General features: G+C 38.3%; 3 protein-coding genes across 4 annotated transcripts in view; 2 read left to right on the top strand and 1 right to left on the bottom strand.

Moving 5' to 3' along the window:
- The first annotated feature begins 13,589 nt into the window (after positions 1 to 13,589).
- Positions 13,590 to 16,869, top strand: LOC115620933 (cAMP-dependent protein kinase catalytic subunit 2). Its single transcript, XM_030514441.1, has 6 exons — positions 13,590 to 13,753; positions 14,675 to 14,830; positions 14,891 to 15,120; positions 15,184 to 15,349; positions 16,180 to 16,457; positions 16,513 to 16,869. Exons 1-6 carry the CDS (start codon positions 13,613 to 13,615, stop codon positions 16,724 to 16,726), a joined length of 1,185 nt encoding a protein of 394 aa, XP_030370301.1. The 5' UTR covers positions 13,590 to 13,612; the 3' UTR covers positions 16,727 to 16,869.
- On the top strand, positions 16,774 to 18,298 carry LOC115620934 (cAMP-dependent protein kinase catalytic subunit 2). 2 transcript variants are annotated; one of them, XM_030514442.1, is made up of 4 exons: positions 16,774 to 17,077; positions 17,135 to 17,364; positions 17,427 to 17,870; positions 17,990 to 18,298. In XM_030514442.1, exons 1-4 carry the CDS (start codon positions 16,895 to 16,897, stop codon positions 18,204 to 18,206), a joined length of 1,074 nt encoding a protein of 357 aa, XP_030370302.1. In that variant the 5' UTR covers positions 16,774 to 16,894; the 3' UTR covers positions 18,207 to 18,298. The 2 variants fall into 2 exon arrangements, with proteins under 2 accessions (XP_030370302.1, XP_030370303.1); XM_030514443.1 differs by lacking the exon at positions 16,774 to 17,077 and having other exon boundaries at positions 17,245 to 17,368.
- A 4,243-nt stretch (positions 18,299 to 22,541) lies between these two features.
- LOC115620271 overlaps positions 22,542 to 24,940 on the bottom strand; it is a 56,495-nt gene continuing 54,096 nt past the window's right edge. The window contains exons 2-3 of the mRNA XM_030513438.1: positions 23,443 to 24,870; positions 22,542 to 23,384 (exon numbers count right to left, since the gene is read on the bottom strand). Coding sequence (XP_030369298.1) covers positions 22,542 to 23,384; positions 23,443 to 24,870 — 2,271 coding nt within the window. The remainder of the gene's footprint in view (positions 23,385 to 23,442; positions 24,871 to 24,940) is intronic.

The raw sequence follows: 24,940 nt of genomic DNA, 5'->3' as shown, positions 1-24,940 counted from the left end.
AGTATAAGAGCTAGAATAACCAAACTTGGTAAACAGATTCTCCTGAGACCGAGAAAGGACAAGTTTGTTCATTTTTTCTGATCCACCCCCCCACTCCCCCCCTATTACCGATTTTCTATAACTCCCGTAATTCTTGGAATTTTGAACTAAAATTTGGTAGTCATATTAGGTTAGTAAATATATATCTGTATACCAAGTTTCATTATGATAGAATGATCGAAAAGAAAGTTATAGCCATATAACCAGGCCCAATGCACACATACATACATATGTTCAAGTACACAAACACGCATAAGGCACGATTCTGATGTAAATGTAAATGTATGTATGCATGCATGGAATATTTTATATTTAATTTAGTTAATTAATTAAATTAATTTAGTTAATTAATTAAATTAAATTAATTAATTAATTTAATTACTTTTTTGTGGGGTGGTACAGGGTATTTAAGAGTTGAGCCTGCTCGACTTTAGCATTCCTTTCTTGTTTCTTATAACTTCCGTAATTCTCGGAATTTTGAAATCAATTTTGGTAGGTACATCCAGTTAGTACTAATGTGTCCGTGTGCCAAATTTCATCATGATAGGTCATAGTTATAGCCATAAGTAAAATCGCTGCTCATGGGCTGCCTGCAGCTCTGTCGGCAGCGCTGCCCGCAGCTGTTGTTGTTGTTGCTGCTTTTGTTCAACTTTGTGCTGCATACATACACGCATATAAACACGCATAGGTACGTGATGTAAATGTATGCTGTTTAAACTGAACATAAACATGTATTCTAATTTAATTTAATTAATTATTTTAATTAATTAATTCATTAATTTTTATTAATAATTTAATTTTTACGAATTTTTTTTTTTAATTTTTCCTTTTTGTGGAGAGTACAGGCTATTTTACTGTCGGGCTTACTCGACTGTAGCGTTCTATCTTGTTTATTGTATTTTGTATCCTACGCGTATTTATCTTACCTGCATTTATCTGACGTTTACTCTTTGTATTTGTTGTATTTGTATTTGTTTGCTTACTTTATTTTTATACCCTGTACCCAAAGGGTACAAGGGTATATTAGTTTTGTGCGAGTGCACATGGAACACACAGAAGGAGGCTTGGTAGACCCCACAAAGTATATATATTCTTGATCAGCATGACAAGCCGAGTCGATATAGCCATGTCCGTCTGTCCGTCTGTCTGTCTGACCGTCTGTCCGTCTGTCTGTCTGTCTGTCTGTCCGTCTGTCTGTCTGTATGAACGCAAGGATCTCCGAAAGTATAAGAGCTAGAATAACCAAACTTGGTATACAGATTCTCCTGAGACCGAGAAAGGACGAGTTTGTTCATTTTTTCTGATCCACCCCCCCACTCCCCCCCTATTAACGATTTTCTATAACTCCCGTAATTCTTGGAATTTTCAACTCAAATTTGGTAGTCACATTAGGTTAGTTATTATATAACCGTATACTAAGTCTCATTATGATAGAATGATCGGAAAGAAGTTATAGCCATATAACCAGGCCCAATGCACACATACATACATATGTACAAGTACACAAACACGCATAAGGCACGATTCTGATGTAAATGTAAATGTATGTATGCATGCATGGAATATTTTATATTTAATTTAGTTAATTAATTAAATTAATTTAGTTAATTAATTAAATTTAATTAATTAATTAATTTAATTACTTTTTTGTGGGGTGGTACAGGGTATTTAAGAGTTGAGCCTGCTCGACTTTAGCATTCCTTTCTTGTTTATCTATGGCGTTTTTTTCTGACGTTCATCTATTGTATTTTTATCTGAAGTGAATTTGTCTGACTTATTTATATGTCTACTCGTTTTATTTTCTCAGAACAATTACATGTCGTATTTTTTATCCGCCCTGAGTTTATCTGACGTGTTTTTGTCTGAGGTGTATTGATCTGAGATTTTTTTATCTGACGGTTTTTTATCTGACGTGTGTGTATCTCACTTGTAAATCTACTGGAATCCATTTGGCTTCTAATCACATTTGACTTATAGACACCCACCTATAAACAACTACTGTGCAAATAGCGCGTAGATGTCTGACGTGTTGAAATTGGACATTCAAACAACAGACATGCACACATCTGACGTGCAGATAATCCATTTATAATTAATTTTGTCCATCTAACAGCGGTCTTGTCATTTTATATATATATATATATATCGGGGCGAAACTATTACTTTACCAAAAGATGTTTGATGTTAATGTTGATAATTCAAGCATTAATTGATAAATCACAGGCAGAGTTGCCACTGTGATTAAAAAAGTCTCAACTTCCCCCACCACTTACGTGAGATCACATAAATTTCGATTAAAAGCGGAAAATTGACAGGCGCGGGCACACATTTAAGTAGCAGCAGGCAGCGACACGAACATGAACAAATCCAATTTCCCAGAGACATTTTGAGGCTTCGACGCACGTACGCGCAACACTTTCCAGATCCTACGCAGTTCAGCTCAGCTCCGCTCCTCACCCAACCGAAAAGGCCCAAGAGTCTCCATTTATGTGCGCAGGTCATGTCGCGGTCATAAATACAACAATGCCGCCGTTGGCAGCAAACTTTGAAAGTGTCGCGCTCGCCATAAATTTGCGCGCAAAAACTCACGGATTTATGTAACACAAAACGCAGGACGACGCAGGATGAGGACATAGAGCAGCGGCAGATAGTCCAAATTGAAGCTGGTCCTTTAGCTGGAAGCGGTAAGGATGCGACAGCTTGAGATATGTGCCGGCAAACGTAATCCACTTTAAAGTTTCATTTCCAAATGAACACGAAGCTCACTATGACAAACGCCCGCGCCAAAAAAAAGGAACAGAATCCAAAACCAAAGGCAGGCAGGCAATGTGATATGCATGCCATATCCTCACGGATATCCTTCAGCGTATTCTACATATTTTTTTTGCTTGTTTTTTGGCAGCTCCAACATGCAACGCTACATCTCATGTTCGTGCTGCGGCTGCCTCGACATCTTATCCAATTTGCATTTAACGCATTTTTAGCCAATTTCATTGCGGTCTTGTGTAGGTCGCCCTCGTCCTTCTCCTCGTCGTTATCATCCTCCCCGCTACAAATCCCATTTGCAGAGATTTTGCATTTAATGTGCTCCGTGAAATTGAGACGCGCACACACAGAAATTAATAAGAGTGTTCGCCTCGCCTGGTGTGGCCAGCTCAGCCCATCTCAGCCCATCCCAGCACAGCTCCATGTCTGCCATTTGTCCAACCAAAAACCGCAAGTAAAAATGTTCAATAAACGTCCAAAAGCGATCCACAAAGAACCGTAAAAGAAAACAACGCCAAACAAACAAGAAACAATGTTAGTATTGGAAAGTCGTAGGCTATATACCCTCGCCAGTAATCGTTCCTTCGATTAAGTGTAGATAAGGTACGACTATATACATAGCTCTCCCTGCTACCAAAGAGTTGAATGAAAAACTTTCTGAAAAAGAGCAGCCCCTACAAATCATTATTTACTCTTTATTCTCAATTCAGTTACGGTCTTAAGAGCAAGAAATTGGAAAGTACAAAATAAATGTCATGTAAAATTTAATGTTTAACAACATTTTTCATGCTAATGTTAAACAAAGTTCTTCTGAAATATGTAGCAAGAGAAACCCAAAATCAGACAGTTTTGTTTTAGTGGCTCGCATCTCCGCAAATATAAATTTGTTGTTCGAACCATGCAGAGCCTTAAAGTTTTCCAAGGTTTCCCTCCAGACATAACCCGAAGTTACCCAAAGGCCAGGAAGATCAAGAAGAACTAATCAAAAAGATATAACCGAGTTTTTAATTAAAGCGCGGGAGCCGATCGAGCCGAAATCGCCTCCAATACATTCATAAAAATCACTTTTATAGACAAATTACAAGTAAGATGTCGGCTTCTATAAACAACTTGTCAGCAAATAGTTTAAATTACTTTCCCCTACAATTAATAATTTTAGATTAAATGTAGCATACAGATTATATATTAGAGACTTGCATTACTGGAGTATTAGTGCTGATGTGTTTCCAAATTTGTGGGCTTGTTCTGAGGGTCTAGGGATGCATTCTCCTTACGTACAAAGGCTTCCCCATTCAATGTGATTTCAAATAAATATTAAAAATCAAAATATTGAAAATCAAACGATAAATAAAAATAAATAAATAAAAAACATAAAATAATTAAAAAATAATTAACAATAAATAGCACTTATGTATGTGATTAAATGTAATATACTATAACATTTATTGTATCATATGTATTTCAGTTGAATCACATTTGTAAAAATTGTAATTGCGTGGGAATCCGACTTACAATTTAAATTGATAGACATAAAATAGTTGAGAAAAGGCAGAACGTGATGTCAGTCTGCCTTGTCCCTTTGTCTCATCTTACAACCAAGATTTTCTTTTTGTATACAATTGCAAATTACTTTGTACTACAAGTATATTGTTTATTTATTTATTTGGTAAGTCGACAAATATAGGTTGATCAAATTGTAAAAAAGATTTGTTACTAAAACCAATGATTTGCTTCGAACTGCTAAAAAATAAAAGGAATATAATTACAATTATATTTAGTTTTTTTATTGAACTTTATCTGCAATAAAAAATCGATTAATTTACGCAAACGTACTCAACAAATGTCAAAAGATCTGTCACCTCATCTACAAACAAGCTTTTTCTTTTTTTAAACAATTAAAAATTAATTTATGCTATATTGTTTATTTATTTATCTGTTAAGTCGTCAAATATACATAGGTTGACCAAATGTTCGTTTTTAGAACACTTTATTTGCTCAAACGTTGCCGAAAATGGAATGAATTTAATTACAATTATATCTCGCTCTTTTAGCAAACCTTATCTGCATTAAAAAATCTTTCAATTTGGAATTTACCGCATTGTTGTTAATTTAAAAAAAAAACATAATACTGCAGTCCCTGCTGCGCAAACATACTCAACAAATGTCAAGAGTATAGCCCGACTACGAAAAATGTGCTAGTTAACCGCAAACGCCTTCAATATGGGCCCTCAAACGCAGTCCTGCTGGGCAGTCAATTTGGTATTTTTAGTCGCTTTTCGCAGCTGACTTTGACAGTTCCGGCTGTGAGTTAGTTTGCGGTTAGCTTCAATTGTTTTTCGGTTCTGTAGCGCTTAGACAAAAGCGTGAAATTTGAAAGACCACGCACGCAACGCGCCAATTAAAAACTGTCCTATCCAACAACTATGCCAATAATCTAAACGATTGGCTTCTCTCACATGCGCTGGGCATGAGGGCATGAGCATGGGCATGGGCTGCCTGCCTGCCACCCACGACATAAAATACATTTTTGGAACAGCTGTCACTGGCACTTTTCCCTCTTGGCATCGGCTAGGTATTAATTAGGTTGTTAATTTTGCATTTGGCGTGCGTCGAGCGCTTTTCCCGTGAATGAAAAAAAGAAGAAAATTGAAGAAGAGTAAGCAAATGCGAATGCATGCAACACACGTGGCACGATGATAAATCTTCGCCACAGCCAGCAGCGGCGAACATGTGTTGCATTTTGTCACTTCCCGTGCCTTGGGACCGGCAGCCATCCTAGGGCTCCTCCACCCGCTGCTGGTGCCTATGACGCACCTGTCTCAATTAAGCGTGCAAATCGCGCGCCTGTCAAAAGAGAATGCCGCCTCGTATGAATTATGTCGTAGGCAGGCGAAAGATCTAAGAGTGATCGTAAAAACATCACATACATACAGAAGAGCATGACCGTAGCGAGGGGGGTGCAAAGCGGGCAGCTGTCGATGCAACATGATTTTAGATTTCTTTATCTGCCATAACTTCCTTTTGATAACTGCTCCGACCAAAGATATGGCTCCCTTTCCATGTGAGCTTGTAAAACAGTCCTATTCGACTGAGAAACATCCGAATCCTTTTTAGAAATAAAAGTAGTCTTTATACCATAAATTGGTTTATCCTTGAGAGCAGCTCCCATGAGAAAAATTATACATAATTACTCTCCGTTTGCCCGCCTTTTTGTTTTTTAAGCGCCCCTTATTATATATCTATAATATCTATAATATCTACAATATCTATAATATCTATAATATCTATAATATATATAATATCTACAATATCTATAATATCTATAATATCTATAATATCTATAATATCTATAATGTCTATAATATCTATAATATCTATAATATCTATAATATCTATAATATCTATAATATCTATAATATCTATAATATCTATAATATATATAATATCTACAATATCTATAATATCTATAATATCTATAATATATATAATATCTATAATGTCTATAATATCTATAATATCTATAATATCTATAATATCTATAATGTCTATAATGTCTATAATATCTATAATATCTATAATATCTATAATATCTATAATATAATATCTATAATATCTATAATATCTATAATATATATAATATCTACAATATCTATAATATCTATAATATCTATAATATCTATAATATCTATAATGTCTATAATATCTATAATATCTATAATATCTATAATATCTATAATATCTATAATATCTATAATATCTATAATATCTATAATATCTATAATATCTATAATATATATAATATCTACAATATCTATAATATCTATAATATCTATAATATCTATAATGTGTATAATATCTATAATATCTATAATATCTATAATATCTATAATATCTATAATATCTATAATATCTATAATATCTATAATATCTATAATATCTATAATATCTAGATTTCAATCATTTTAAAGTATGTACACGTATGTATATACGAGTATATAAAAATGTATCATTTATGCAAGAAAACAAAATTTCAAATTGTTAAATTTTACACTCTCGATGTCGCACGGGACCTATGTATATATTATATTAGTTCCACGATCATAAATCTTCTTATTTTTCGGGAAGTTTTTTTTTTTAATTTATTACATTTTAAATCTTTAGATGAACACATTTCATTTTTCCCTATTTTTCCATATTTTTCATGTGTTTTTTGGGCCATGCAAATAATTTGACAGTAAAAAATCGTTCCCCCTCCTGGACTAAATCCTGGCTACGCCCATGCATAAGAGTATACTCGTATGCCAACAACAACACACACTCTGAGCGGTACAGCAGGGTGTTCGTCGTCAACTCAACTGTCGCCTACATAGTCGTTGGCGTGATGCTCGTGGCATTTATCGCTTTGATCGTCGATTATTTACGGACTGTTATACATGGCGCATACCTTGTCTGGGCTCTGAATTTGTACACGATAATTGGGAATATGTTTATGCACATTTCAATTCACGATTCTAGCAATTCTGGCACTTGCTCTGCTTCATCATTTCATTAGAATGAAACATACCATTAGAAGACTTATGAATTTTTCAAATCAGATTATAAAAAAACAAAGAAGATTACAAAAAATGTTGAATGTTTATGATTAGTATATTATTATTCATTTATTAGTATACGATTATCTTACTTTTTGCAACTTTTTCTGTTACATAACTGAATGAAAAAAGGCATAACCCTCCCAAAAATAATATTGCAACTTCATGGCTTTGTTGATGTTGTCGTCGCTGAAATGTTCTATTTATTTATTTTTTTGGGGGGGATTTGACAGATTTCAGTTTGTTGGCTGCTTGACATAATGTGAGCAAGTCCCTGAATTGAGTTTTGCTGGTGTTTTGATTCAAATTGATTTCTTGCTAAATAATTTTTGAAATATTCCATCAACGCCTCGTTAATTTAAATTGCTAAAGAGCCATGACAGGCTGCTTTAAATGTAACATAGCAAGGAATTGACATTTTGATAAATATGTGGAGCGACTATGAAGCACGTATATATGTACTTATGTATGTACTTCAAGAATATAAAACACATGTCTTTAAATCTCTGATACATAGATATGCCAAGTTGCTACGGAAACTTAATGATCTGTAGCTAAATAGTGCGGCAGTCTAGGAGTGAGAGAGAGAGAGGGGGAGCGAGTCAAAGATATGACAAGTAAAAAATTTATGACACTAAACAACAACAACAATGGCAACAACAACAACAACAACAATGGTAACAAACAATATTCGGGACATATAAGGAAAAAAGTAAAACGGAACCCAAAACTAACCCCAGGCGCTGGCACACCGGCTGGGCAACCCTCGCCTTCGCCCTCGTCCTCGTCCTTTACTGCGCCACAAACTTTTATCAGCGAGAAGAAAATTCGCACAAATCACGCAAAATTTTGCACACTTAACGTGAGAGAGACAGAGAGCTAGACAAGGGTGACAAGGGGCAGAGGGCTGTGAGTAGTGGGCCGAGGGTTGGCAGATATATAAACGTATACATCAGCCGTATTGATAAGAAGTTGCAGCTTAATGCAGCGTAGCCAGAGACACTCGCTGCCGGCAGGCGCTTCATTTTGCACCAATTTCCGTTTTTCCGTTTTCCCATCACAATGGCCGACAACAACAGTAACAACAACAACAATTTGCAACAGCCAAGTGGCAACATTTCAATTGGCCAACATTCGAAAACTCATAAATTTGTGGGGGGCATTTAGAAAAGCGTCACCACGGCACGGAAATGCGCACCATGCGTGTCCAATTATTGAAATACGACTTTAATTGAATTTAAATAAAATGTGCAACATTTTGCATTTCCGAATTCCAATTCCCCACGCACCCAGCAACCAGCTCATGTTTATTTATTACCAAATGTTTAAAATTGTAACAATTGTTTTGATGCGGCCTTTGTTTTATTATTTGCCAATGCATTTGTCCAGCCAATTGCCAATGGCCGAATGGCATAAATGTGAAATTTGTTTGCCATCGAATCCATTCAGTTTACACAAAAAGAAAACCTATTGCCAGTATAGAAGCGCAGGCGCTTAGATTCCCAGATACAATGATACCATTTAGACTACACTCTATATACATATGTATGCAAAATATGAGTGGTCTCCATGTGGAACCTGATGTCATATGCAAATTGATTTATGACAATAGTTGAAACGTTTGATTTATGTTGCGCAGGTTGTGAAAAGGCAACCCTCTCAACAATACAGGGTGATATATTATGTTTTTATGATCAATTTTAATGTCTACTTATTAGAAAAAACAAAACTGTCCAGTAGAATGTTTACTAAGGCTTACTTGTTTTTATTTATTGTTTCTTAAGGAACATGGAATAATTTTCGAATTATTATTCTAATGTGATGGTCTTAAACGCTGTATCGGCAACCTTTTCGGTAACGAAACCAATGACAGGATAACAGACGTGCAAAGGTGAAAAGCAAGTTATGAAACTGGTTGAAAATAAACTGTGCGTTGAAACAAAAAGCTGCTGTGCTTGGTATCCTAACCTGGCTTCTTAATAACCACTCGTAATTAGCAAAGCTTACGAGCTCATCATGAAGATTTCAATGGTCGTAGCTAGCTTTTACCAAAGGATGGGGGTGGTTGTCCAAAAATAAAAATTTTGATTAAATAATGCATTTTAAGGCGACTTTATATGGAAAATTTTTAGGGGGGCAACGGCATAATACTGTATATTATCAGTGGGGCCTTCAGATTGGAGTAAACCTGGACCAGGGCAGAGAGGAAACTTGCATGTTAATTTTGCTTCAAAAGATGCCAATTCATTGATTCTGTTTTTAGACGAGTAATTACTTTAAAAATGAACAATTCAGCAAATGAATCCACGAAACGTCTCGAAACGATAATTAATGCAGTTTTTTCACGTTACTTACATAATTTACAATGGCAAGTCTTTATCCCGTACTATATTTCTGTTATCACAAGTGGATAATTTATTTTCTGAACGAAGACGAACATCCTTAATATAAAATAAAATTTTATTATTGCAATTAAAAATTTTAAAAATAGCTTGTTAAATAAATACAATTGCATTTTAATCTACAAAAAATTAATTCAAATTATATTTTTCCAATATGTATAACCATTAAGTTTCACAGACACGGTTTTTTGAAATTGTGTGGATAACTTCTGGACATTTTTTTTTCTAAAGATAGAAATGGTAATAACACCCTGTATCGAATAAGTCGGTGCTTGCAGCTGCTATCCAATGGCATGTTTGTAAACCTGCCCCCCGCCAGGTGAGCAACTTCAGCAAATTCAGCTGCGGGAAAAGTCAAATGCCAAACTCAACCATACAAAGCAGTCGTCGCTCCATATGATGTCCCTCCATCCCGTCCTGTTAAGTTCTGTCCCTACCTACCTTTTCCACATTATAAATAATAAAACATTTTTGGCTGCGGCACACAAAAGGCAGACAACGCGGCGTTGTGTTGCCAAGAATTACCTTAAACGGCAGCCAACGGCAAAATGTCAGGGCAGCGACCACCCGCTGGGAAGGGCGGTGGCCAAATCAGTGGATTACATGCAACACAACGGACACAACAGCAGTTGAGCGCTGGAAGGTGGCATCGGTGGCAATGGTGGTCGACAAGTTTTGGGGTTGAATTAAGTGAAAATCGTTAGCATTTGCAAAGGGTTTACACACTCAGAAAAACAAAATTAAATCGTTATTGAAAGCAAATCAATTATTTGCATTTGTAAAATAATTACTTTAGACGTAATATGATTCGAATACTCAATAAACTGTTTTTTAAAAAGTTAAGTCATATTACTGATTTTAAATTATATTAAATTAAGTTATATTTTAAAGGAAAATGAAATCTGTTTTTTTTTAAGGAATTCCTTATTAAACTGTTTTTAAACAAGTAAAAAAGCTAAAGTCGGGTGTCCCGACTTTGAAATACTCTGTACATATGTTTACAATAATTATAGAAAATAAAAAAAAAATTTGATCGATTTTACCTCTCTCGGTATTCGAACTCACGTAAAGGGTGTATAATTGCACATTTACATAGCAATTGCGTCTGTGTGAGTGTATGTATGCCTATGCGCATCTATTCGTGTCTGTGTAAGCATTTTCGCAGTCAACCAAACAGCAACATCAACAACAACCGCGGGCATCGCTTGAGCAGCGCTGCAGCAGCGCTGCATCAGCAAATATATTTATGGCTATAACTTCTTGTTAAATCGGTTATAATGAAATTTGGCATACGGACACATAATAACCAACTGGGGGTATTTCCAAAATTTTAGTTCGAAATTCCAAGAATTACGGGAGTTACGATTTGCGGGGTAGAGGGGAGAGGGAGGGGAATTCCAAAATATACATTTTCTGCGTATTCACATAAGGCATCTGGGACTAAAATTTGGTGTTCCTAGGTCTTATAGTCTCCGAGATATAGGCGATTATACGAATGGAAAATCGGGAAAACCCCCATAGGGGGGAAGTGGGGGGGAAAATCAAAAAAATAAAACAAACTCGTATAGAATACACACATAACGCATCTTTGTGCAATATTTGGTGTCTCTATCTCTTATAGTCTCTGAGATCCAGGTGTTCATACGGACGGACAGACGGACAGACAGACAGACAGGGCTAGATCGACTCGTCATACTGATCAAGAATATATATACTTTGTGGGGTCTGCCACGCCTCCTTCTGCCTGTTACATTTTTCAGCTCCCGCAAACCTAATATACTCTTGTACATTTCATGTACAGAGTATAAAAACTGTTTTTGAATTAAGAAATTGAGTTTTTGCCGAAATAAACTATTTAATGCTTGTAATTTTTATTTTCTAAAAAGAAAACAGTAATATTTCTTTACAATAGACTGATATATCTCGATAAAAGAATTTCTTTGTTTTATAATAGGAATGAAATTTCTAACCATTACATTGTTTCCTGTCTTTGCTGTGTTATCATTAGTATTTATTTTGTATAAAAATGGAGGGTTCGTAATCTTAAGTATACTTTTAATTCAACAAAATGGCAGATCAAGCTCTCGAAAATGATATCTTAATAGGGAAGTAGCCAACATTTCCAAGACTTAAATACTTACAAAAGACTTTCTCTTATATTTTCTTTAAAGAATGCCACCAATTTAGAATAAAACTTGTTTCACTAATTTGAAGGCAGTTATTTGTTTGAGTGTATAATTTCGACAGATTTCAGAGCGATGGCAAAATGACAAAGTCACATGCTCAGACACACACACACACACACACACACACGTACTATACACAATACCAGAATCGGCGGATTAGTTACACCTTTTGCACACGTTGGCAGCATAGGTGGTGGTGATGGTGATGGTTATGTTGGTGGTAGCGGCAACGGCAGAGTTGGTTAGGGAAAGGGGGCGCCTTCTATAAGGTGCGATTGTCGATGCTCAGCGAACTGTGAGCATTGAATGCATTTTCCGGTCAGCGTGCAGAGCAATGATTTATTTTTGATTGTGCCCAGATTAGCGCTAATGGGTAGGAATACGAGTAGAAATAGTGCAAGGGTGGGTGGGGCAGGGTGGCAACTGAACTGAGAGTGAAACCTTTCAGCATAATTGAATTTGGCCATTTTGCAGGCTGTGTGGAGAGGCGGCTACAGTTACACTTTCACCTACTTAAGCCTAAAAAATGGCACTGATATCTTAACCAAATATTAGCCCAAGACAATGACAATGACGACGATGAAGATTTCCAAGACAAATGCCATGTGTGTCAACAGTTCATCGAGGCGTCAATTACTTTGCATAAGCCCAGTAAAGCAGGGTGGGCATGGGGAGGGGGAGGGGGTATAGATATCTAGCGACTAATACAACTAATGAATTTTAAGTGTTGCCTAGGCCGAGCCACTAAAAGAAATGGTCGAGAGTGAAACGTGTGCGTATGACTTAATCTGGTCGCGAGCTGCTTAAGCAACGCATCCTTCCCATCCTTCCTATCCTTCCCATACATATAGGATAGGCATATGGCCATGGATACATTCATGGCCCAACTTGCTTGATATTATCCGCTTATTTATGGCAGTCGTTAACATATCTTAGAGCAAAGTTGAAGTGCGGGTCGGATATGGGGGGCTCGCTGAATGCGGCTGTAAGTTAAATGAGCCAAGATTTGGCCGAGTGGTCGAGAAGGGGAGGCAAAATCCGAGTGAAATTGTTTAGTTTTTGCACGATTTCTAATTCGGCCAAAAAGTGAGAGTTTTAGGGAGATATGTGTGTACGTTACATGTGTAATTCGCTCCAAGTACGTGACAATTTGTATGATTTTAAGTAAATTAAAAGCTAAACATATAAAGCTATTTGGATAAATTTATAAGCCCCTTTTTCATACTTATGCATTCAATTATAAGAATTCATTTTATAGGAGAAGATTCAAGGAGATATTGTAGCTTTTTGTTTAAATTATTTAAGCAAATAATATATATATCCGTTTCAGCTTTTTCTACAACCTTACTACTATATTTAATATATTTTATTTATAAACAAATTATTAGTTGTATTTTATTTATTTATCAGAAGAATAGTTTTGTGCTTTTAGTGTTTGCAACATTAAGTGTCAATAGAAAAGTGATAAGGATAAGCCCAAATTTATTATTAGAGTTTATCCTTGGATTTGTGTTTTCTGTTCAGTTCAAAAGTTTCTGCAAAGTAGTAGCCTTTGCTTTCATGAATATTTAATCAATTTTTATTTGATATTTTGGTTTTAAATTTTTGTTTGCATTTCTTCTCAAAAATGAATGTACCGGAAATATCTAAGCATCTTACAGACGAACTCACGCTTCAAGCAATAAAAAGCGATGTATTTTCTTCATTTCACAAATTCAAGAAAAGGCGACTTAAGCCAAACAATTGTCCCCCCGCCGTAACAAGTAATGTAGGTTTCAAAATAAATGCCGTCACATTAGAGCACATTTAAGCGAAGACAGATTTCGAAAACCCCAAAACCAAAGCTGGCGATGAGTGCCAATACACTAGGTTTTCGATAGTTAGACAAAGATAATGATTAATTGTCAATTTTGGGCACAACAGCAGAACACACACACACACCGTCCCACATATAATGACAAAACGGTTGGCACATGCCTATTAAACGAGTATGGAAGTGGAAATGGCCAATGAAGGAGGCAGGCAGAGGCGGAAGTTACCTTAAAAGCATGCAACAACTTGAGCGTTCCACACATACATACATACACAGACACGCACATACACACGCTCTTATCTGACACACACATGTCCATCAAACCTAACTTCGGATGCCAACTGCAAAATGTCAAAAATTTCGTGCGGTTACTCCAACGAGTTGGCTATTTGGCAAACTACTGGCCTGACCGGCTGGGCCGACTGGCTGACTGGCTGACATATAGAAATAAATGTACTAGAAAATTACCAACTTATGTAATCTTGGTTAGCATCATTTATCAAGTGGACGTACCGCAATTTTTCTTACTTTTGCAAGAAGTCAGTGACATGTGTGTGCGCCGAGCCAGGAAGGAGAGTCAGGAAATTGCCTTTTCTACTTGTCCGTGTCTGCAAATTTGTCATACCTTGGCCTAATTCTGTGGCCATGCCCAGCTAATTGAATGAATAACCTTAAAAAACAAGCACTTTACAAGACCGATTGATTGACTGGGTGGCAAGTGAATTTGGATTTTAAGTCAACTAGGAATTTTATTCCTGAACAGAATTGTGTAAATTTTTCCAAAATTCCGCGTACTCTTTTCTTCAAACAGTTTTTATTGTTTTTGTCTTCAAACCACACGTTTGGCCCACAATTATGAGTCATCATTATTCACAGTCTCACTTCAGCTCCAAAGAGGATTATGCCATCACCCTCGACAATTTGGCCAAAGAATTTGATGAGCGTTGGACCCAAACTCAGCCATCCCCATACACAAATTTGGAGAATTATTTGCAGCGTGCAGTGTTGGGCAACGGCAGCTTTGGCACTGTGGTGCGTGTTATTAAATGACGCAAAATCTCGGATAATTTCTAATTATGAATATCTAATCAGATGTTGGTGAAGGAGCGTTCTGGGAAGAACTACTATGCTGCCAAAATGATGAATAAAGAGGATCTGGTGCGTCTAAAGCAGGTTCAGCATGTCCACAATGAAAAGAGTGTTCTGAATGCTGTCCGCTTTCCCTTCCTGGTCCATTTAATTGACTCCACCAAGGACTTTGACTATCTCTATCTGGTGCTGCCATTTATCAATGGCGGCGAACTCTTTAGCTATCATCGCAAGTAAGTAGCTAGATTTAATGTTTAATACGCTGCCACCAGAAAATATGCTCCATTATGTTGCAGAGTTCGAAAATTCAACGAGAAACAGTCACGATTTTATGCCACACAGGTTCTACTTGGCTTGGAGTATATGCATCGCATGAGCCTACTCTATCGGGATCTCAAGCCGGAGAATATACTACTAGATGCCAAGGGCTACATCAAGTTAACCGACTTTGGATTTGCCAAGGTAATAACATATGCTTTATTTATATAAGAATTATACATCTATGCTGATAAATCAAGCACTTAATCACATGCTACTTATTGTTACCGTTGGGATCGACTTCTGCTAGTTTCGATTTTAAATGAAATCGATAGTTATTTATTTATATTACTTTTAATATTTTTATTTCAGAAATAACATCCATTATATTCATGATTTTTACATTATTTTCATTGGGTTCGCTTAGCAGGTAATTTTAATTTGTGATTTTCGATTGATGATTGCCATTTAATCAGCTTACTGGGGCACTTTGCTATTTTATATATCTCGAATAAGGTAGTGACCCTAATAGGAACAAATTGAACAAATTCATCTTTTACCTTAGTATGGCATGGTTTCCTCGAAGAAACATTTGGCACGGATCAGCATTTATCAATCAGAAATCACTCATCCAAGTAATCTGCTGAACGCACCCGATATAAAGCTTTAGCAGACTATAGACATACAAGTATGTAAATCGTTTCCTCCTGTTTGTTCGTCCATTTCCTGCAGAACGAACTACGTTCTTAGGTACGGAGTTATTATAAAAAGTTCTATACATTTGTGTTGATTATGTTGTCTTGGAGCTTGGCAGTTAACTTTGTTAAGCAAAGGTAACCAATCAACAATTGATTTTTTATTAAAAAAGAGTTGGAAAATCCCTCTATCGCAGAAAGTGCTAATAACTGTAGTTTTTAATTATCGATAATTAGAAAAGCGACTTCGATGTATTTATAATTTTTTACATATTTTGATCGTTTTAAAAACAAAAAACGATTGATGAAATGATGTGGATTTTCATTTCATAATTTAAGCGCGTGGAGGGACGCACTGCCACACTTTGCGGCACGCCGGAATATCTGGCACCGGAAATCATTCAGTTGAAGCCGTACAATAAAAGCGTCGACTGGTGGGCCTTTGGCATATTGGTATATGAGTTTGTGGCTGGTCGTTCTCCATTTTCCGCACATAATCGCGATGTAATAATGATGTACTCAAAGATTTGTATGGGGGATTATCGGGTGCCTACCTATTTTACGACGCAGCTGAAATCTCTGGTCGAGAATTTGGTGTGTGTGGAAACAGCCAAGCGGTAAATAGCTTAAGAGGTATTGATCCCCATATTTGACTCAAGTAACCACTTTTAGGTTGGGTAGCACGGGAGACGATGCTATTGAGCTCAAGAATCATGCTTGGTTCCAAGGCGTTGACTGGTATGCGGTTCTAAATCAGGAAATCAATCCGCCCTATATACCAACAGTATCGAATATTGAGGATATATCAAATTTCGATAATTTTGAATCAAAGTCAAGAATAAAGTCCAAAGTGAATCGCCATCCAGAACTATTTCATTTCTTCTAAAAAAAAGCGAACGCTTTCTTCTTATGTCTTTTCGATCTACTCAGTCATCTATGTATACAATTTCACACACGAATATCAACAACATGTCAACAGAATTTATATGTTTTACAAAATTTATTGTTAACATATTTCCTTCCATATACATATTTTCCAAATTCGCTGAAAAAAATGAGTTCACGTAATACGACTGAGGTGCAAACCTTTAGTCCTAAAGTGGAATATGTGCTCTTGTTGGATAAGCTACGGGAGGATTTTAATAAAAGATTTTCCCAAAATGTACCCTCACCGACCACTGGCCTGGAAAAATACATCATTAAAGCCACCCTGGGTGCTGGATCTTTTGGGAAAGTGGTATGAAGTTGAATACCATAAGGCTTTACATATACGAGTAAAAGGGATTTCCCCCAGCAATTGGTTAAGGATAAAGATTCCAATAACTATTACGCCTCAAAGCAGCTAAGCAAGGATCAGATTGTGAAAACCAAGCAGATAGGACATGTGATGAGCGAGAAAATGGTGCTGAAATCTATACAATTTCCAACAGTTGTGCATTTGGTAGCCTCCTACAAGGACACTGATTCCCTATATCTAATACTGCCACTTATCTCAGGCGGTGAACTATTCACCTATCATCGCAAGTAGGTACTTGAGAGTTGTTTAAGTCAGGCTCAGTCTTTCCATTACGCTTCTATTGGTGCAGAGTGCGCAAGTTTAGCGAGAAACAGGCCCGATTCTATGCCGGACAGGTCTTTCTGGCACTCGAATACTTGCATCATTGCAGTCTGCTCTATCGCGATCTGAAGCCAGAGAACATTATGCTGGACAGGAATGGCTACATAAAGGTCACGGATTTTGGTTTTGCCAAGCGGGTCGAGACTCGCACGATGACGCTGTGCGGCACACCCGAATATTTGCCACCAGAGATCATAAAATCGAAGCCATATGGCACCAGCGTGGATTGGTGGGCCTTCGGTATACTCATCTTTGAGTTTGTGGCCGGACACTCACCATTCTCGGGCAGCAATCGTGATGTGATGGCCATGTATTCGAAAATCTGTGATGGTGACTATAAGATGCCAAGTTCCTTTAGCCATGCATTGCGCCATCTGGTCGACAATTTGTTGCAAGTCGATCTCTCTAAGCGGTAAGTTCTCAATTACGGTACGACGAATTTATATTTCACAAGTATGTTGAAAACCTCTGAGAGTCTTGAGAATTTCCCTGTTCGATTATACATAACAACGCTCCATCTCTCCCTCATAGCTATGGTAATCTGATTAATGGCAATAAGGATATCAAGGATCATGAGTGGTTCAAAGAACTCGACTGGATACCGCTGCTCAATCAACAGCTGCGTGCTCCTTATGTGCCCAACATCAGCAGTCCCGAGGATATTTCCAATTTCGACAAATTGCCCGAAAGCAAGCCCCGAGAAAAGGCCAAGGTGATGCGCCATGAAGAGGCTTTCGCTGATTTCTAATCGGCGCCAACTGTAAAAAGTATTTTGTACTCTTTTTCGGATTGCATATATTTTGGTGTTTTATGTCTACTGTACAGAGAGTGTTTGATGAACCACATGAGATTTTTAATTCCGAATTGGGCAAGTGGCGTAGCCGTCGTTTGATATATATACAAGTATGTATGTATGTCGGACCAATATGGTGACGATTTCGACACACTAAGATCGTCCCTCTCTCTGCCCCTTTCTCCGGTTCGGGTGCCACACATCGGTTTTCGATTCTCTAATTTCACGCCGGCATTGTCAACATGTTTTTCAACTCCCTCCCGCTCTGTGGCATGCTAAGAAATGTTCCAGTTTGTATTTTGAAGCTGGAACTTCTTGGAAAACAGCTGCAATTGTTAATATAGCGCCTATATTCCCACACTTGTGTTGCGCACTTGTGCGGGCTTCCTTCTTTTTTTAATTCGACATATTTACTTTGCAATTAGGTTTGAAAAGCACTATAAATCTTGGCGTGTCTGGCAGCCTAAGGAATGCTTTGTCTTTGATGCAATTACATGAATTTATGGTACGCATGTTTTTATTTATTTATTGTCGGTTGTTGGGGGTGGTGGCCCTTCACGATCCCCCCAAAATCCGAATTCGTTTGAAAACTTTTTAAAGCAACAAGCAATCGTTGAACAACAAATTTAGTTAGAACTGCCAAAGAGGTCATATACATTTTGCTAAACTCTCTTTAGTGTATATTTTAAATATCTTACGAAATGTATTAGAAGCATTTTGTTATTGAAAGATAGCTTTTTATTGAAATTTGGAATGTGCAGCCGTCTTTACAAAATAACACAAAATATACTTGTATTATATATATATATATATATTTCTTAAGTATATAATATCACTCGAATTTTAAATACTTTTTTCAAAGTTAGTACGTGTACATCCTGTAAAAGGTCACCTAATCAGAATTAAAAAATAATAAATTCGTAAACATTTATAAAAAGTAACGATGAATATTGAAAGAATATTGATAACTTGTCTACTCACTGATGATATTAAACAGAAATTAAATTATCACAGATTAATCATTAGGCTTTAAATTAGTATACCTTAAATTTTACAATTTTATTTTCTTTTGACTTTTCTACCCTAATTGTTGAAGTTGGAAGGAAACAAATCGCTTAAAAAAGTACGTTTTTTAGAATTGTAAGGATTTTTTTATACCCTGTACCCGTAGGGTAAAAAGGGTATATTAGGTTTGTGCAAAGTATGTAACATACAGAAGGAAGCATCTCCGACCCCATAAAGTATATATATTCTTGATCAGCATGACGAGAGAAATCGATCTAGACATGTCCGTCCGTCCGTCTGTCCGTCTGTCCGTCCGTCTGGATGAACGCGAGGATCTCAGAAACTATAAAAGCTAGAATAACCAAAGTTGGCATCCAGATTCTTCTAGGTCCGAGTAAGGACGAGTTTATGTTTTTTTTTTTTTTAATTTTCCCCCCCTTCCCCCGCTACAGAATTTCGTCAATAGCGTCCACATTTCAAATGCTACCTAAACCAAACTTTGCACACATAATTTGTATATAATTGTCTACTGTTGTTCAAAATTTTATTCAATTCGGTCAATTCTAAGAAAAGTTATTAGCGAAACAAATTCTCGCCAGTACAACCCCCCCAAACTGCAGCAACAAGTTCGCTCTTCTTCTTCCTCTTTTTATACCCTGTACCCGTAGGGTAAAAAGGGTATATTAGGTTTGTGCAAAGTATGTAACATGCAGAAGGAAGCATCTCCGACCCCATAAAGTATATATATTCTGAATCAGCATGACGAGAGAAATCGATCTAGACATGTCCGTCCGTCTGTCCGTCCGTCTGTCCGTCCGTCTGTCCGTCTGGATGAACGCGAGGATCTCAGAAACTATAAAAGCTAGAATAACCAAAGTTGGCATCCAGATTCTCCTAGGTCCGAGTAAGGACGAGTTTATTTTATTTTTTTTAATTTTCCCCCCCTTCCCCCGCTACAAAATTTCGTCAATAGCGTCCACATTTCAAATGCTACCTAAACCAAACTTTGCACACATAATTTATATATAGTTGTCTACTGTTTTTTAAAATTTTATTCAATTCGGTCAATTCTAAGAAAAGTTATTAGCAAAACAAATTCTCGCCAGTACAACCCCCCCAAACTGCAGCAACAAGTTCGCTCTTCTTCTTCCTCTTTTTGCTGCTGCTATGGGCGCATATAACTCAGTGACGGAAGTTTACCTGGGTACAGGGTATTACACTGTCGGGCTTGCTCGACTGTAGCGTTCTCTCTTGTTGCTGCTGCTTTGGGCGCATATAACTCAGTGACGGAAGTTTACCTGGGTACAGGGTATTACACTGTCGGGCTTGCTCGACTGTAGCGTTCTCTCTTGTTTTATTTATGTAAATAACATAACCATATTATATAAATTAATTCTAAAATTCGACCAGCACTGATCGAACTATTGTTTTTGTATTAATTTTATTTTCGATTCTCAATTTACAAGAGCTATTATTTAAAAACTTAAGTGCTTGTGATTTAAATATTATGTTTGGTGACATATGTACTTATCTCTGGTACTGATATTGAAATAAGTCGAATTAAAATTGTTGACTGCTTACATTTTTATTTTCGAATACTCTACTATCTACCTTCTAATTTCAGAAAAAAACGCGTTAACATTTTTCAAATCATTTGAACATATTCAACCAATGTCAAGCATTATTGTTTTGTTTTATATCCACAGATAGTGAAATAATGTTTTAAAAAACCAGTTATGTGATGAAATGAAGTACAATAAATGAAGTACATTTTCTACTTTACCCATCTCTTTGGGCTTTAACTACGGACGAATTTAAGGGCAAATGAACGCTACTTCTTTTTTTCTGTTTTTAAAAGTTAACGCAGAACTCTATAAAAATTTAAAAAAAATTACACAAAAACTAAGCGTATAAGTGTGTGGCAACAATTCATTATCGGTAGAGTGTCGGTACAGTTTGTGCGCAAACAATTTGCGGTTCACACGCATTCTTGTTGTTGTCAATGTTGGTGTCTATCCGAGGCTAAGCACTTTTTGTTTAAAACTAGAAAAAATGCTGTTAAATAACAGTCTTTAGCTATGCGCTGGAAAAATGTCATAAATCTTTTATACCTTTTCTGCTACTCTGCATATCAGCCAACATTGATTTATATGCAGGACTTAATAAAAAAAATAAAAAAGCAGACGACAGAGTGGCCCACAAAATACCTAGACGGAAAGTGTGCGCTCGCTACTTCCTTTGTCCAGGGTCCAGTGTCTGGGCAAACAAAACAAAGTTCCATATCGGACGAAGAGCACAAAAAAAAAACGAAACCAAAAAAAGTAAGTTATGATTATCATAATTTTTGTTACGTGAGTTTTCATGTGGAAAAGATGAAACATCATCGCCGTCGCTGTCGCTGTCGCCTTCTTGGTCGTCGTCGTCGTCGTCTCCAACGTTGTCGTCTGTTGGCATCGCCATCGCATCGCTTCGGGGTGGCAGTCGTCATCACTATAATCATGGCACGCATTTACTCCTGTTTTTACCTCTGGTTTTTGGCGCCCGACAGTCCGGCGCCAGTTCACAACTCACAGCATCCCACAAAGGCGAGACTCCCTCTCTCCATGCCTCTCTCGAGACGCATTTTCCGTGTTGTGTTTTACTTTTCGCATTTGCTTTGAGTTCCCGGTATGTGTGACTATACTCTCTATATAGTATTTTGTGTATATACGAGTATGTATGTATTTTGTGAGAACGTGTGCGCCTTAATATGCGCTGTAATAGTATTTGGAAAAAGAAGACATCATGCATTCTAATGAGATTTTTAATTGCAGCCCATTGACCACTTGAAAAGTTTTGTCCAATTCGCCAGGGCTGCCAGTTTTGTGGCACGTGGCGTGCAATGTGCGGATGCGCCTTACGCTTCACCAGTCTGAGAATCGTTGAGATACCACGTTTTCGAGTCAACAAAGCCAACCCCTCCCTTACGGCACAAACTCGGCAATTGCAATGACAAATTTGCTGCACGGAAATTAGCGATGCCCGCCGCTAGATACATTTCACATTTACTGACAGACAATTGAGTTCCAAGGGTTGTTCCTAGTGCCCCATGCCCTGCGAGTAGGCGAATTAATTGTTGTTTTGATTGCGCAGCAAATGGTCTCCATTTGACTGTGGCCTGAATGCCTGAAGTGTCTGGGAAAATGCAGCGCAGAGTTTTATTTTTTCAAATATGGAAAATTGTTTTTATTTGAGAGACTGTTTATGGGAGAAATTCGTAATGCAACTTAAATCTGTAAAGGTGCTCTACGCCTGTTCCAGTTCCACTTCAATGGAGACGGGTGGCAGCTCATCCTTGAATTCGGGCGCATAGACTTTGCCCGATGCCAGCACAAATTGCTCCTCCGTGTCGATGATGAAGTATGCGAATGGATGATTTACATCGAATTTCTCTACCCCTGGCTCAGGTTCGGGCTCCGGCACAGGAAGTGTGGCATCTGGAGTGGGTGTGCGAGCCTGCATGGTGGCTGCAGATAAGGAGTTAGCTCCACTGCCGCCCTCATCCACACGTACATTGACGAACTGCACTATCTCATCGACATGCAAGTCCTCATCCTGGTCGGACAATAGGTTCAGCTCAGCCTCCTTACGTGAAAAGAGTCGCTTCAGGCCCAATTGTTTCAGCATGGATTCAGAGCGGGAGGTTTCCTCCACTTGGAATTTGGGCAAAGTCACATGCAAGTCCAAGAGTTTGGCATTCTCACGCGCATATTTGAAGTCGCTGGGCTGCAGCTGGCCAATGACATCGGCTAGGCCCTCGGGATCGTTGGGCAGTATGATGGAGAGACCGTATTTGGCATTCTCATAGGGCAGCGACAAGAGACGCGCCTTCAATTGTGGCAAGTCCGTCACATAAAACTTGCCCTTGGTGTGCATCATGGGTGTCTTGACTGCATCATCGTTGGTCATGAAGAAGAACTCATCGGCATCACGCAATTGGTAGAAAGGCTGGGCCCAGCTACCACGATAGTAGAGTCCGTTGAACAGCAGCATTTTGGTCTTGCTGCCAACGGCACGACCTGTTATGGAATTGGCGCTCAATGCAGAGGCAATATCATCGGGTCGGAAGAGACTACGTCCTCCATAAACCTAGAGAAGAGAGGAGAAGAGTTAAGATTTTGCGAAGAATATCTCTTTGAACACCTACCCGGCTAACTGCCCCGAGATGTGATTCCAGCGCTATCATAATCTCATCGGCCGTCTCCTTGGCCACCTTCTTGACCGCATTTTCCAGTTTCTGCAACGGCAGACGCACCTTCTCAGGTTCATTGCCGGTCGTCAGCAGCACCTGGTCACCGTTCTGTGGCTGCTGCTTGCGCAGCTTCTCATCCTCATGCACCGTTTCGTTCTCCTCCACATTCAGATCGGCATCGCTGCGTTTGTTCTGTTGCTTATCCGCTAGATTTTCCTCTGCCTCAGCGACGACAACAGCTGGTTTTTCTTGTTTTTCCACTGAGGCATCAGTGACCGCTAACTCTATGGGTGTTTCTGTTGTTGTTGGCTGCTGTTCCTTCTCCTTCTCCACCACCTTCTCATTCTCCTCCTGTTTCTTCTTCAGCTGCTCAGCCTCGGCCAAAGCAACAGGTTTTTCCACATACTGCTTGTCATCTATGTCGCGATCCAGTTTAGAGGCTTCCTTATTCAGCACCTCCTCACCGTAATTGTCGGCAATTGTGGTTGGTGCATCATCATCCAGATTAATGCGCTTCAAAGTCTCGAATCCAATGACATCTTTGCTATTGCTGGGCTCAGTGGGGTCGCTGCCACTGCCCTCTAAAGTCAATGAGGTGTTGGGATCGCTCCAGTCGTAGTCCTGGCGATTTATATCCTTTACGTCGACGTGGTAATGCTGTTGAAGCAGTTGCTTGTAGTCATCGTTCGCCGTGTAGTTGCGATAGATGTAGAGCCAGGTTTGGAAAGAGGGCAGTGCCACGCCCGCATCCCGGTTCTTATAGTTGCCCAATATGCGTCTGTAGGCCTCGCGCAGTTGGGAACGTTGCATGGGATAGCCAAAGACTTTGTTAAACTCGGCATAGGTCTCGCCCGATGAGGCCTCGGCCAGCACCGCCAATATCGATGCAACGCCCAAGGGGGAATGCACCTGATTGGCGTCGATGTCTTTATTGTGCTTCAGCAGTTGCGTGGCTATGAGCTGGGAAGCCTCGCTGGCAAAGCTGATGGGTAAGGATGGCTTACTTGTGGCATCCTCAGGTGTTGGATGCGCAACGACGGCGCCAACTAACAATGGAAGCAGATATAATGCGACTTTCATTTCAACGAACCACACGATACGTTTAGAGCCGCGATTCCAACGCGAATGAAGCTCAAGAAAGTTACCCAAAGACTTTTTATGAAACAAGAATCGTGCGACGTCAAGAATCAGGCGATAGCCGCGACGCAGACGTAACCAGTTTGCTGCCAGCACTGGCTGCGATTGCAGCGGCGACAGCGACGCCGATGCCGATGCCAACGTCTTACAAAGCTTTGTCAAACCACAATTAAATCGTGATCTTGGTCTCTTGTAAAGAAAGTCGTGCTCCAATGAAAGTGGAAGTGGCGTGGGACGTTGGAGCACCTCTTATATGGGTTAAACAAATAATTAATATGTAAATGAGCCTACAAGTAAACAGCGACAGGCCCAATAT

This window comes from Scaptodrosophila lebanonensis, unplaced genomic scaffold, assembly GCF_003285725.1.
Source record: "Scaptodrosophila lebanonensis strain 11010-0011.00,11010-0021.00 unplaced genomic scaffold, SlebRS2 tig00000024-arrow-pilon, whole genome shotgun sequence".
NCBI lineage: Eukaryota > Metazoa > Arthropoda > Insecta > Diptera > Drosophilidae > Scaptodrosophila > Scaptodrosophila lebanonensis.
Note: the sequence above shows the minus strand (reverse complement) of the source record. Positions and strands in the feature narration are given on the sequence as shown.

Excerpts from the sequence above, each read along its gene's own strand:
- LOC115620933 (XM_030514441.1), top strand. The coding sequence starts at position 13,613 with ATGAATGTACCGGAAATATCTAAGCATCTTACAGACGAACTCACGCTT. Across the intron at positions 14,831-14,890 it reads ACGGCAGCTTTGGCACTGTG|ATGTTGGTGAAGGAGCGTTC; the intron begins GTGCGTGTTATT and ends ATATCTAATCAG. Across the intron at positions 15,121-15,183 it reads CTCTTTAGCTATCATCGCAA|AGTTCGAAAATTCAACGAGA; the intron begins GTAAGTAGCTAG and ends ATTATGTTGCAG.
- LOC115620934 (XM_030514442.1), top strand. The coding sequence starts at position 16,895 with ATGAGTTCACGTAATACGACTGAGGTGCAAACCTTTAGTCCTAAAGTG. Across the intron at positions 17,365-17,426 it reads CTATTCACCTATCATCGCAA|AGTGCGCAAGTTTAGCGAGA; the intron begins GTAGGTACTTGA and ends CTATTGGTGCAG. Across the intron at positions 17,871-17,989 it reads CAAGTCGATCTCTCTAAGCG|CTATGGTAATCTGATTAATG; the intron begins GTAAGTTCTCAA and ends TCTCCCTCATAG.